The 15276-nt window shown below is 37.7% G+C and overlaps 2 protein-coding genes across 3 annotated transcripts in view; one reads left to right on the plus strand and one right to left on the minus strand.

The window, feature by feature from the left end:
• The window catches only part of lgr4 (leucine-rich repeat containing G protein-coupled receptor 4), a 56089-nt gene that overhangs the window by 10991 nt on the left and 29822 nt on the right, over positions 1-15276 (plus strand). The window contains exon 3 of the mRNA XM_084109629.1: positions 12411-12482. Coding sequence (XP_083965755.1) covers positions 12411-12482 — 72 coding nt within the window. The remainder of the gene's footprint in view (positions 1-12410; positions 12483-15276) is intronic.
• The window catches only part of kcna4 (potassium voltage-gated channel, shaker-related subfamily, member 4), a 112605-nt gene that overhangs the window by 4771 nt on the left and 92558 nt on the right, over positions 1-15276 (minus strand). For both annotated transcript variants that reach the window (XM_084108943.1, XM_084108942.1), the window contains exon 4: positions 2971-3078. The gene's annotated coding sequence lies outside the window, so the exon portion shown is untranslated. The remainder of the gene's footprint in view (positions 1-2970; positions 3079-15276) is intronic.

Here is a 15276-nt window from a genome sequence, read left to right on the forward strand (position 1 = left end):
GAAGGCTACAGTAGCCTAGCTAAAGTGAACGATGCTAACTAACGTTACCAACCTCCCTGCAAAACTCACCACAACTTTGTAAGTCTTGTCCCTCATGCTGGCCCTTACAAAACCCACAAGCTGACCCTCGGACACGCTACACTCAACTACATGACCCGATTTGAAGTGGTTTTCACCCCTTTTAACACTTTTGTTTTCCTCCTTGAAAAAGCCATCATGGCAGCCAAGGAGATCATGATTGCACTGATAAATCTACCGTGCAAAAAACGCAACACAGGTTTTTTTTTTTTTTTTAATGATCTTCAGTCTTCACGGACTTTCGCGGGGTTTAACCAGACAGTTACACGAGCTCCACCAATCAGATGCATCACTGTGGGATTGTGGGATTGTTCAGGATTCTGGGTAATGAAGTATTTCTCAGAGACATCGCGAATAAAAGGCATTTATCTCAAAACAAGGTTAGTGCCCCATGAACTTTTGGCGGTTATATGAGCATATACAATCGCTTAGTACAGCCGTAGCTGGTTTTAAGTCTACCATGTATGGTTACGTTTTTATGTCTTATACCCCAACTGTCAATGGAGAAATTGTATTGAATTTTTACTTCCGGCACCGGCTGTGGGCGGGACTGTGATGCTCTATTGGAGCCTTTCATATCAAAATACAGTGACGCAATGAAAGATTATCAATAGCCGTTATTGTTCTGTCCTATCTATCATATGTTGCTACCTCATTAAACAGCTGTGCTATTTAAAAAATGTCTTTTACATTTTTTATTATAGTAGGCTATATATAAAATAATTGATATTTTAGATTTTTGTTATCTTGTTTTTTATGAATATATTTTACAACAATACAAAGAGCAATGTGCAAAGTTTTACCAGATTTAGTGTTTTCTCTGATTTGTTCCCCAATAAACGTTTTTTTTTTTTTTTTTTTTTCACAAAATGTTCAGATTTTATACAATTATTGTGCACCCGTGATTTTCCTAGACTAAATTTTACTGCTGAATTATCCACTAATCTATCTTATAATAGCATTTATGTCAGATTATGATCATATATTTTTTGTTGTTGTTGTTTTTCTTTATAATGAAGTTGTGAAAATAGTGATTATCAGTTCAACACAGAGTTATAGAAATTGTACTTGATTTAAAAAAAAAAAAAAAAACTGCACTGGTATCGGATCGGTATCGACCGATACTCAGAATTTTTGGTATCGGATCGATTCTGAAAAAATGGTATTGGTGCATCCCTAAAATCTACCAAAACTTCTAACGAAATGCCAAGTAACAATAACAGAGTCTAAGTGCGTATCTATAGCACGAATGATATTTCTCGTATTATTTATACGCCAAAAATAGTTTTTGCGTACATATGATACGCAGTTTTCGCGTGCATATGATACGCACTTTATGGCGTGTAGCCTAATATGCACGCACTCCACACTCCTAATCCTACCCAAGGGTTTACAGTGCGTATCATTTGCACGCAAAACAGACAACCATTAATCAAAGTGTTGCATGTGTAACGTTAACTCCTTATGCAAAAACAGATATTCTTCTGAAGATCAGAAGAATATCTATTAGCCTTACCTAATCATATCAATTACCATTATGTTTAATTTGTCCTTCCACTTCTGAATCAGTTTCTGGTTCAAACATAAATGGCTAAATTAAACCAGTATTTCCACTTGCCATTGTGTAGCGTTTACTACAGTAAAGTTGACCGAGTGGTTCAGGTATTCTAAGCTCTTGGGATTGAGTGGAGGTGGATACTAATTGCATATTCATGGATCCGTGTATACTAAATGAAGCAAGGGTGTAGTTCCATTTGAGCTATTTTAAGGCATGTCGAAATTATTTTCACAGGATAAATCACACAAAATGTAATTTTGGTGATCAAAGCTTAGTTTTAAGGGATACAATTATTGATTACAGTGGGACTTCAATATTTCAAATGATCAATGTTGAAAACAGTTGTGCTGCTTAATATTTTTGTGGAAACTGATACACTTTTTCAGGATTTCTTCTTTTTTCACAAATTTCTTTCAAACATGCTTTATGAAACAACTTTCATTAGCCATTATAAAAAAACATGATGTAGTATTCAACAGATCAGTATGAAACTTCAAATATATTAATCAAATTTTCATGACATTCATAATTATTTGAATGTATTTTAAATAATGTTCTGTGGAGAAAGCATGGCTCATTAATATTATCAAGTTATTTATTAAGTGATTTTCACTTGCAAATGCTCACACTCCATTTAATGGCTTTAGAGTTATAAGAGAGTCTGAGAGAGTTTGTGTATGGCACTGTGAGAGAAGGCAGGACAGACTGTGGGGTACTGAGGTAGTAAAGAGGCCCCCCTGTAATTTATTAGAGTGTTGAATTCTAGTCAAAGACAGCTTGATTCACTGTGTTTGGTCTAAACCAGCTGAGAGAATCGTGAGGACAGCCGGACACTCCCTCCGACTCACTCCATTCACACGCTCAAGTTCATCTCTGTCCTCCAGAAACGGAGGGTTGTGAATGCTCACAGAGATGGCCATGTGATTATTTAGAGATCATTCATGGTCAATGGTGTTGTTGGGACGCAGGCAGGTTGCCTTGGCAGTTAATGGGTTTGTTTAATGTGAGCTTCCTGATGGAGCCTTGAAGAAGACCATCTGCTGCGTTAGAAACGCCTGTCTCCCATCACATCTTCTTTTTCTAATGGACACCAGACAAATGACAGGATGAGGCTCTGAGATCAGTGGAAAGGAATGAAGGGGAAGGATGGAGAGAGAAACAGAGGGAGAGAGATGGGCCGAACGATAAACAGGGGTATACTGAGTGAGATGAACTGGGTAAGTGTTGAGCCACACACACACAAGCACGCACACACATTCTGTCTCTTAGTGTCACAACACACACAGACACGCAAATAGGTGCAGCCACAGACAGGTCTGTACACACTCTCTTACTGGAAGGTGGGAAGCTTCTCTGGTCTCACTGGAATGTGAAATGGCTTCCCAGAAAACTGGTTTTATTTGGGTTTCATTCCCATCAAGCTTCTGTCCAGCTCAGCTCACCTATTCAGAGAGAAAGAGAGGGAACACATGGACCAAATTGAGAAGGAGTACTATGGAAAAGAACTTGCTGGCCATGAGACTTGTCAGTATCAAACCCTTTTGGGAGGCAACTTACATTTAGGTAATTCTGTCAAGGACATCTGGACAGCACTCACTGCCAAACATTAGTAAGCATATAGAATTTTGACCTTGCTGATATTGTATTAAAACAACTGTTATTTGAAACTGTCGAGGTATCCACTGATGCTGATATCTTCATAACTTATCCTTCTTTAGTGGAAGAATGTTTCCTTCTCACCACCATGTTTGATACCAACTGTAGCAACCTGATTTGCTAACAAGCATTTTGATAGCAATGAGATCATGTAATTGAAATGATTGAGAATTATTATATTTTAATGAAAGGATTGGAAAATTGCAGAATTTACAGTCTTGTTAACATAATATCTATTCCGATAAAAATACTTTATTAAGATGTTTACTTAACCACATTTTTAGTGTATTGGTAATTTTTGTTAAATATCACTGATTTATTGATGTTTACATTAAATAACTGAATATAAGCATGATTGAAATTTGAGCACTCTAGCAGAAGGGGAGGTTTCTTTTTAAGTGAATACGTTTGTTCTGTTGTAGAACTTCAACGGGTTTGTATGATACTTTGTTTTATGATACTTAAATGGTGCTTTTTTAGTTATTTTTGGAGCCATTCATAAGCCACTTCATTGAATGGAAAAGAGCAGCCCGGATATTCTGTTAAACAACAAATTGTGTTCATCACAATAAAGAAAATCAGCTGGGTTTGGATTGACGGGATTTTGGGTGAACTATCCCTTTAAATGTTTTGTTAATTCCATTTGGAAAATTCACTGTATTAAAGCACATATTTTACATAATAAAGTTTACATTTAAGAAAATAAAGAAGGGAGGTGAAGGTGTATGGTTTGCTTTTGGTACTTGTGCAGTCTAACTCCAGTGTATGTTGTTTGTGTGGATTGGTGGTGTGTTCAGCCTTGTCCATATCTCATTACAGATAGGCTATCAGCACAGCCCAAACACACTGTGTGCTTACAGGCATAGTGTTCCTGTGGAATTAGCAGCTTAATACACTTCCTTTCTCGCATTCCTGCTGTCTTTCTCTTTCTGTAAATCCTTTGCTTTTTCTGTCTCAATTTTGTATTTTTTTTGGGTTGACATGTTTGCTCTCAAGGCTGACTGTTTGTGTTAGAGCTCACATGAGGGAATTGGCTTCTTGCTCTGTGACTCCAGAACTGAAGCCCTTCTTTGACTGGACATAGAGCTGCCAGTGTGTTGGTGTGACTTGGTGAATATATATATATATATTTATATTTTATATATATATATATATATATATATATATACTTTTTTTCATAGGGTATAAATTATGTGTGCATGTGTGTGGTCGTCTTTTTTTCTTTAAGTATTGGGTAAGTCTGTAGATTTTTTTTTTTTTTTTTAAGGATCTCAGGTAGTTTCGTTCAAAGAGGGTTTAGGCTGGAACTCATTACTCAGAGTTTAAATCCCATGTTCTGCGTCAGACGGCACTCGGTCTTTTCCCAAACATTTTAAGAAAAACATTTAAGTGCTGTCTTCCCAAACATTTAAAGAACCAAGTACTGTGTTTGAATTAGTATATAAAGCTTATGCCCTATCTTTGAGGGCCATCAGGCCTATCCTTCTTTTGGAAAGGTGTCTTACACTGAGCTTGTGAACTAGAAGGCAATCTGTTTACTTATCTTTCTGCTTTTTATAATTTTGTAGTTCAAACCGTACAATTGTCTTCTGAATGACAGACAGTGTGCTGGAGCTCAAATATGACTCAAACTTGTCTCTTGTGTAGAGAAGGAGAGGAATTTGTCAGGCATGACATCATCCAACCCACTGATAGGCTTCCAGTGTTTAGCGTTCAACCTCTACTGTATGTAATGCTGAAGGAAAAACAAACCATCAGGCTTTCTGCTTGTGAGAAGAGACTAATGTGCTTCAAATTCAGGGTGGAGGTCCTGCTTGAAACAACAAACCCTGAGCCCTACTCAGGCCCTGAAACTCAGGATTGTGGGATTGTAGTTATTGCTCACCATTTTAATCAATCCCACAAGTTGCGCACTCAAAACGTTGGAAAATGAATTTAATTATTACACAAAATAATCTGACTTTACATTACTGTGTTATTTAGCTGTGCTCCGATCAGGATTTTTGGGGCTGATCACCGATTACCAATCACTCGAAGCAGTATTGGCCAATACCGATCACCGAAATAAATAATAAGCCAACTATACTTAACAACAATGTATTTGAAGTATAATACATTTAAGAGATGTGGAAGTATCATGAATTGACAACTCTTTATTTATTGGTAAGGAACATGTGCAACATATTACATTTCCTCTCTCAGAGGTGATTAGGAACAGCTTAGAGCTTAATAAATATAGCATTCCTATGAAATAAATAAGAATAATAAAACTTTATGAACAGAAAGTAATCAAGAGTAAGACAACACTGCACAGTCTTCACTGTATACATTTAATATAGATTAATTCTACTAAATCTACTATATTTGTTTTCTTTGTCTTTTGTTGTTTGATTAACATTAATGAGACAGATTTCTTTAATATTACACCGGCCTTTATAGAGACCACTGATCAAACTATATAAATCATATTATCGGTCAATAACGATGGAACACCCTTATATTATACACAAGTGCCTAAAAAGCCTTGAATAAGATTAAATGTAGGTCCATGTGAGATAAACAAACATTTACATAAAATGAGATAAAAGTCTCATTTCATGAGCACATTTTTAAGGCGCACACCCTTTTTTATGCTTGTTCTTTAAAAGACACCATTTGAAGGGCTGTCAATCAAAATAGAGTTGTCACAGAAACGCCTCACCCTTTTTTGTCTAAAAGCCAGCCGGTGAACAAGACCCACCCATGCCCTAACACACACACGCACAGCACATCTACGGGCTTTATCATGGGGCAGGCTGTGGCTGGGCTCCTTCAGGGCTTGGCAGGGCTGTGAGCGGGCTGGCCCAGCTGTGATGTGGGTCTCTGTGGGCAGCTGCGGCCACCGAAAGGCCTGCTGCGGTGCTGGTGTGGTTTGCCGACACGCGGATGCTCCCATGTTTCACTGGTGCAGTGGAAATGTAAAAGTTAACCCTCAGGGTCTGAGCGGAGGAGTTTAGGAGCCTGCAGAGGGCAGTTGCTATTGATTGGATTCCTGTATTGTTTTACCATCTGATTCACTAAATAATTAGTAACGCTGAAAACACACCCACAAAGTCTATGGTGAATGCAATTTGGCCAGCTCAATTCTGGATCTTTCAGGTTGGTTCTGAGAGTAGATCGCTAATCGAGATAATCCGATAATCATTTTTACTGATATTTTTGACTGATGTTTAATAGAGCTGCATGATTAATCATTAAAAGATTTCAATCTTGATTCAAACACCCATTCAATTCCTAAATGACAACGATTCGCCTGTGTCTATTAAAGCTATGACGAAATCATACCAGAATATTCAAATCTGTGTTCGCACTCTGATCCAGAGAAAGCAGTCATGTTTAGGTATGAAATAGCTTCACAAACGGTATTTTTAACCACAAAGTATTGTGATTTCTGTGTTAAAAATATTCAAATGATCACAGAATTACTGGGATGAAAGTTTATACTTCGAATATAGACACTGATGTCTACAGTAGCGATCAAAATAGAGTAACTTTCAGAGGTGTTTCAGATAATGTTGTTCAGTGTTTTGTTTAGTTGTCTGTGCAGGATTGTGGGAGAATCGTGATCTCTATATGAAACGCACAAAGTCAATTCTCAATTTATTCAAAATCGTACAGCTTTTGAAATATTTAAATATTAACAAAATTAATATTTAAATGTATTTTCATATATTTTATTATACCGATAAGTGTCATCTAGTAGGTCTCTATAGAATAATACTCAAAACAGCATTGCATTTTGTTATAACTGAAGAACAGGCCTATTGGATAAATAGCATATATTTATAGTATATGTCTAGCTGTAAGTCTAATCTCATATGCTTTGTAATTTTTTGAAAAACTGAATTAGACTGCAGTACATGTAGTAAGTGAATATGCACAGGTTTTTGTGCTAAGATGTTGTGCAAAATTTTAAACGTTTAGTGAATTTGCCCCTGAGTGTTCATTCCAGGACAAACAGACTTGTTGTGCTTCTTTCAGAGTGATTTAGAGAGCATCTTGCATTAAGCTCTAAAAGAATAAATGTTGTTTTAGAAAAGGTGAATGACGCTATCCTCTTAGAAAATAAGGCTATCATTCATAAATCAATGTTCTCTGTCCTATAGCATGAGTTTAACTAGGCTTCTGTCTCTTTCCTGCTCTTTTTCTGTTACTCTTACTGACAGGCAGAAAATCTGCAGTGCTCTGTTGAGACTTGACATGTTCCTGAGCTCTCCTAACACAAGGCTTTTTCTTCTTCCTTCCATGTTTGTAGTATGTATTTTCCATTCAGTCACGCTCCATCTGTAGCGCTTAGGGTGGTCCTTATTTGTATTCCTAGAGTTAGTAATTTAATGACAATGCCAAATTGTATCTGCCTTTGCAAGCTGAAATCTTTAACTGTTTGAGCATGTTGCAGGATTTCACCTTCACAATACCCAGCAGGTTTTACATTATCGTTCCGTCACTGGTGTTTGAAACAAGACTTTTAATGTTTTCAACATGCTCAAGTATGTTTTGGGTTAGTGCTTGGCCGGTATACCAGTTTCAATTTTGCGTACGATATGTATTTTTCAAATAGCACCATACCAGCACATAGCTGAAACAATTGTTGCATCTATTCAGTGGCCACAGAGAGCGCTACGTAGAGTGTATTGAGAGGGGACCTCTATTAACTGCATACCCTTCTTTCTAATGGTTATAACTTTATAACACAACAATAAATATTCCACACAACTAACTCAATTTAACAAGGCAAATACCATTACATGTTCACAATGCAGAAAACACGGTCGAAATCACCAATGTCACAAATGGAAATTACTGTATAAAGTGGAATGTCAGTGAATTTGTCCATTTTTGGATGAATAAATCAAACGTTGGACTGTACAATGAATCAAATCGCTATATGGACAAAAAGACTGCTATTGAAATATTAAGTCTGCATGTTCTGTGTGTCTCTATGTGAATAAACACTGCAGTTTCGTCTACTACACATACTGAAGCATGCGTGACGTTGCACAGTAGAGTGTTCTTCTTCAAGAAATAATGATGACAATAATAAAAATAACCAATCTGACTATATTACTAGGGATGCATAATATTATTGGAATATCATTGAAATCTTAAAGGCTTAAAATATCATCGGCATTGGCCCGATATGAAAAAAAGTATGCCAATATGCCTTGCAGATAAAATGATGTGTTGATTATGCACCTGCAATAACTCCCATGTGTGCAAGGAGCACTAGCCATAAGATCACGTCAGCAGTTTGGTCATTCTTGAAGTGAACTTGTTATTAGACTAATAAAATAACATTTGTTATTTCTGTTTCTGAATAAATAAAGCAGTAATTAATGTCTTAAAATCACAAGTCTGATTTGATTTATTGGTCAGCAGCTATAGCCTACATGACTAATAAAAATCACAAACCTGACACTTGTAAATTAAATTATTTTATATATAGATTATTAATGTATAATATATTTTTTTCAAATGGATGATGAAAAATGACAAAATTAGAAAAATATCTGCATATCGGCAAAAATCCAATATTGTGCATCTCTATATATCACACAGATAGAAATATTATAAATACATCTGATCAAGTAGAAATAGCTCCTTAAAGGAATAGTTCACCTAAAAATGAAAATTCTGTCATGTCTTTCCGAATCTGTCTGTCTTTTGCAGAACACAAAATAATTTTGAAGAATTCTGGGAGTCAAAATAACATAAAACCTCATTGACCCCAATTTAAAAAAAAAAAAAACACACCATATTTTCAAAAAAGTCTTATTTTGTCTTCCACAGATGAAAAACTTTTCATGACAGAATTGTCATTTTCGGGTAAAATATCCCTTAAATGTAAGAACTAGACATTTTAACATTTTAACACGTTTTCATTTTGAGGTTGTGGTGTGTATGTTAAAAGAAAATACACCATGTTACTTGACATTTCTTTGTAATTGTTTGTTAAATTTTCTAGCAATTTGAAAATTGTTTATTCACCAAATTTTTGCAGTGTAGAAGTTTGAGACTTGTAATATTTTTACAATTCAGTTTGGTGACATATAAACGAGACACATCACCTTTAAGGTCCAAATGCACAAGGTTAATAATTATGCTTTATTTAAACATAAATGCAGTAGAACTGGTCTGAAGCAGTCACAAATGCACACATTCTTTAAGAGCACACGTTATCAGTCTCATAGGATAGAGTTTCCTCCGGTAACGGCTCCAGTAGGCCTCTGTCTCCGTCCCTGTCTTTGTCACTGCAGTGCGGCCCCTGGCCCCTAATGAGGAAACCTGCTACTCAGGGATAGAGATCACATTCACAGACCCAAACACACATACACATAGTCTTCTTTCTCTCTCTCTCTCATCCTGCTCCCAGGCACCTCAGCCAAAAGACTGAGAGAGTTTGCAGTAGGACGAAAGGCTGCGGGTGTGGAGGAGTGTGTGTGTGTGTGTGTGTGTGAGAGTACAGGAGGAACAGGACTGTCAGTAATACATAATGTATCCAGAGGACCACCGGGACTGCTGCACAAATAGGGGTCCAGGGACACCACCAAGAGGGAAAGAGAGAGAAGGAGTGAGTGATAAGGAATGAGAGGAGAAAGGGGAGTGTTCTGGTGGTACATGGTCCATTGAAAGCAGCCTGAAGGGTAATTGGATAGGGCAGGTAACCTGCGGATCAGAAAAGAAAAAAAGATAGCGGAGCGATGGAAGGTCATAGCTGCAGGGGGGATAGGGAGGCCCCTTTCGGTGTGTGAGATGGGGGGGTAATCTGATACACAGTGTGGCCAGAGGCCCTCATGCTCATATACGCTTTCAAGACTCAAGACAGCCCTTGCAGTGAAATACAAGATGGTGAAGACTCTCTTCCCCTTGTTTTTCTCTACCTTCAGGGATGGGGATGTGCCTCATTAGCTATTGTAGCATGTTTGTTGGGCTCCGTCAGACCCCGTCTCCACGTCTACTGTGTGCGGCCCAGCTTTTGAAGCCGCACATAATGGATTCTTAATCAAGATCTCGGCCCCAGCTGAAAAAACCTGCATCTCCTCCAGAACAAAGACAGAAACACACACACTCAATTCTGGCTGGAATACGGCAGGATAAATAAACAAGAGGACTGAAATGTATAACAAGTAGAATGCCACATAAAAACACACTTATTATGATCTACATGCACTGGTTCTCATTTCCTCTCTGTGAGTTTGTGTTGTGGCGTCACTAACGGTGGGTGTTTTAAGGTCAGTGTTCTGACCTTTCTCACTGCGGATCTACCATTTGCTTTTCTAGCTGCCCACACATTTCACCTTTCAGCCCAAATGGAGAAAGAGAAAGAGAGAGGAAAACACTTTGTGTACTGCCTGCATTTTTGTCATGCTGCTACATGCTATCTCTCCGTCTCCTTGACAGCCTCCGTTCTCTCTATGCTCAGAGCTTCAGAGCCTTAGGGAGAGAAGGAGGGACAGAGATAGTTTTATTGAAATTAAGAGAAGAAAAAAGAGAGTGAGGGAAAAGTAGAGGATTTCGCTTCATTAAAGGAATCAAACCTGAATGCTTTATTTTTCTCTTGCAGTTTTTTCAGAAAATGGATGTTCTTACTTACAATGAAAGTGAATGGTGACCAGGGGCTGTCAAACTTCAAGATGTCAAAAAGCACAATAAAAGTAGCCCAAGCTAATTTTTTAAGCTTTTGTTTTAAAGCTTGACAGTCCCTGGGAAAAGAACATCTCATTTTTAAAAAATGCTTTATGAACCTATTTATCAACCCATCTTTTTCTGTGTACATAGACTGAAGCAACATAATAATGGAGTCTACTACTATGTTTGAAAAAGAAGTCTGTCAGGCTTGATGCACAGCAACAGACATACAAACAGCACTTTGTTCACAAATCTGACTCAATTCAGATAATTTAGCCATACAGTGTGCACTTTGTTTCTATGTAAATTATTACTATACCATGAAATTTGAACCGCCTCATTGATTGAAAATTAGATTTCATGATGATCAAGTTTGTAATAGTAATAGTCCTTCCTAAAAAATTTTTTTTTTTTTTTTTTTTTATGGACAATTGGACATTATTAACGGGAATACTCAATGTGGTTGTACTCAATGATGTGTAACCCACTGCATTATCCATGGCTAACTCAGAAATCACTTTATCTTCTGTATGGAGCCACAGCTAAAAGGCTGGGATCGTCAAAATATTTGCACAATGTATATTTGCACAAAGCAGGAGAGATTATGGAGGATAATGGGAAATAAAGATTATATGTATGAATGTGTATATGTGAAAAATAGATTTTTGGTTGGAAATGCAAAAATGTATAGCTTTTCAAACTCATCTCCCAAGCAAAAACTTATAAGCCACTGATGTCGTACTTGCATGATAGTAGAGGTAAAACACCATAGTGCAGCACTGATGACATCAAATACACTTTGCTTTCTTCAATTATTGTTGCGTGATGCTTGATCTCACTCTCTGATCTGGATTCAGGTCTTATCAGTCGTCACAGACATACAGATCTCTGTTCGAACTTGTAAAGCATGAACATGATCTGTGGGAGGGACCACTCAAAAGAAATGTATCAAATTGAAATAATGTACGTTGCCTTATGGCACACTTTTTGAGTTGTTCTATTTTGAATTGTGTTAAAGGCGTAATTTTACTTTCTTTTGTTTTCCATATATTGTCTTATTATTTATTTTACATTTACAATAACAATATGCTTAACTAATTCACGCCTTTTTACAGTTTTATTTTTAGTAAATGGTATTTTTGGATTACAGAGGGAGTACCTTTAAAACAATCATGATATGACCATGAAATCTCTTTAAGTTCTGGTTGAAATAAGTGTCTGCACACAGTCAGTTTTAGTTATGTTGTCACGTGAGTGAAATCCCAGCACAAGCTATCCATGATCTCTTCTCTTCCATAAAAAATAGTGAAGAAACCAACCATAAAATGTATATCCAAAAAATAAATGCATCCAAAGAGAAAATGTAAATGTTTGTGTTATATTAGGTTAACCTATAGAAATAGTACTGCTCAACAACCACTATGAACATGTTATTCTTTTGTTTCCATAGGGACATCAGCATGAACAACATCACTGAGCTGCCTGCTAATGTCTTCAGAAACCTGCCCTATCTGGAAGAACTGTGAGGATGATATCTATATTTTTTTCTTTTCTTTTTTTCTCTTTCACTATTTTCCTCTTGCTTTGTTTTCTACTTCTTATGTTTGACACTGTTTACAAGTACTGTCATGGAAAAAGATGCTAAACACCTCCATGATGATTTGAAATTATCTTTTGCACAGCCTTTATTTTTGAGTATGGCCCTATTTAATGATATTTTGCAAATTTTTAGATTTTGAAATGTTTATAGAACTGCTGAAACAACTTTAAAACTAAATACACATGGCATCCATTAAATCTCTGCTGGTTTCAGTGTCCGCTTGCTGGATTACGTGAGCTCCATTGTTTTCATTTCTTTTGATAGTCACCACATTGTGTCGCTGTCCATTTACAAATTAAAGTCTGCTCAACTTTGACGCAGCAGTCATTGTTGTATTACATTGCCTCGGATCGGCAACTATCATTGAAAATGTGTGACTTCCAAACGCTTTGACTCTGCAGTCACTGTTTATGCACGACTGCTGTTTAGGTGCAGTCACACCGGCAAATTTTCATGGACGAAATCCAAACATTTTAATAGGAATCCACATGAGATTTCCCCATACAGATTTTGTATTGTTTTGAAGTTGGTCACGCAAATTCACCACATTGACCAGCTGCTTGGTTTGAAAGTGACTTCTGTGTGAGCCATGCTTCATACATCGCTACTCTAATAATAGACAATTGACCTTTTTTGCCCCGCAATATTTTGCTAATATGACAGTACCTTTATTTAAGGATTCCAGCTTAGTGGCCCCAGAAAACTCATCCATGTTGTAGATATTCAGTATAACAACACTATCGCAAGTATGATTTGGCTTTTTGTTCTTTATCATTTTAAACAGATGCAATAGAATGGATTTACAGATGATCAAGCTACACACTGTCAATTAGACCTTAAAATAAAATTCAAATACCTACTGCAGAGAATAAGTGGGGAAGAGATTTGACCACCCACAGCACCATCCGCCTGGTTCAGCACATCTGGAACAGTCTCATAGCTTACCTTATTGTTAGTCAGAGCATCTCAGGATTACTACAGGTGTCAGATGTCACCAAGCTGGCTTTTGAAGCAATGTCTAACTTGTTCGTATTGTGTTAATGGCATTAAAGGAACAAACACATGCTGTTTTTGACTGTTCTGGAGTGTCTGTATCAGTATGTCTGAAAAAAGTTCTGAACTCTCATTGGGTGTCTGATCTTTTTCCATGTGTTTGTCTTTTCTCTACTCCTTCACTCATCTCGTGTCTGCCCATCTGCGGGAAGGGCAGATAACATCTGTCTAAGTGATATCAGGTACCAGTGCTTCCAGACTGCTGAAATGACCAGCTCTCAAAGTCGGCTCCCCCTTGTTGTTCACTCTTTTCCGCTCTTTTCCTTTTTTATTCGTTTGATTGGAGTGTGTTTTCTTACCCTTGTGTGTCTTTCATCCACTCCAATCTCCTCGGCTCTCATTCCTAAACAGTCCTCCAGCGCTTTGTCAAAGGCCAATTTGCTTTTCAACGCATTGTGAGAAGGAATGCATGGCAGGAAGAAGGAGGGCAAAACAATGGTTTCCGTGACAACTGGAGTTTTCAGAAGCGTGTGCTATCTGGGAATGGGGTGGGGGGTGCAGGAGGTCTCAGGGACCTGTACAGCACTGTATTGTGCCAGATGCTCTTTGTCAGGTTGCTCATGGTTCAGTGGACACAATGGGTGTGGTTAATCAGAGGGTCAGGAGTTCACTTTCTGGACTTACATTTATATTTAAACACATCCTAGACTGTTGTAACCACTCAAAAGCTATTGCAAGATCATCAACTGTGTGTGTGTGTGTGTGGGGTCCCGGTAAACCCTACGTTGTGAGGACAAAATGTCCCCACAAAGATGGCAATATCTGAAATCCTTGTCCGTGTGCAGACATTTTTTGGTCCCCTTGAGGAAAACAGCTTATAAATCAGACTAAATTATGTTTTTTGATAAAAATGACATGAAAATTAAGCGTAGCGTCGGTTCTGGCAGGTCACGTTAGTTGACTTGCATCAGCTGACTCTAAGCTGATCCACGTCTACCTATAGGAATAGGACGCCTATCACTGTATAGGCTACATATAAGCTCCTTCAGTATTATCAGCAGCTATCGCGTTTTTCAGTAGCTAATTAAATGGCGAAATTTGGCAGGCAAACTGCATCATCTCACAAGGAATCGTGTAATCGTGAATTTATCGAGAGGAATTCGTTCCCCACAAGGATTTCACCTCAGATTAATTCAAGTTTGTGAAGTTGAACACGAGATTCGCCGCATTGATCATAAGCTGCCTGATTTGGAAGTGGCTGCATTACTGACACAGGACTCTGTGATTCACTCACCATTCATCTCTGAAAGTCTCCACGAAGCTAAGCTAAGTTCCTTTTTAATGCTCATTGCTTAAAGCTATCAGGGTATTTGCAACATGCTCGTTGCTAATGCTATCTGTGTTGCTTGGGCTTATCTAGTCATTTTCATTAAAACATTCTTGCTAGGCTTATGCGATCATATTGGCTATGTGCGTTATTTATCTGTTGTCATTGGCAACTGCTCGCGTTGCACATGCTGTGCTTTTAGCACTATGCAGCACAGATTCAGGCAGCTTGCGGTGATAGTTAGGAAATAACAATCCATGGTGCAAACGGAATCATTTCTGCTGTTCTGCGGCACAGCTCTAAAAAGACATAGTAACAGTCACTATTCAGTTGAGTCAGTTCAGTGTTGATTCTGTCGGGTATCGGACACATCCAGTTCTTGGAAACACAGCGTTC

Source organism: Abramis brama (assembly GCF_963993115.1).
Source record: "Abramis brama genome assembly, chromosome: 3".
In the NCBI taxonomy this organism is placed as follows: Eukaryota; Metazoa; Chordata; class Actinopteri; order Cypriniformes; family Leuciscidae; genus Abramis; species Abramis brama.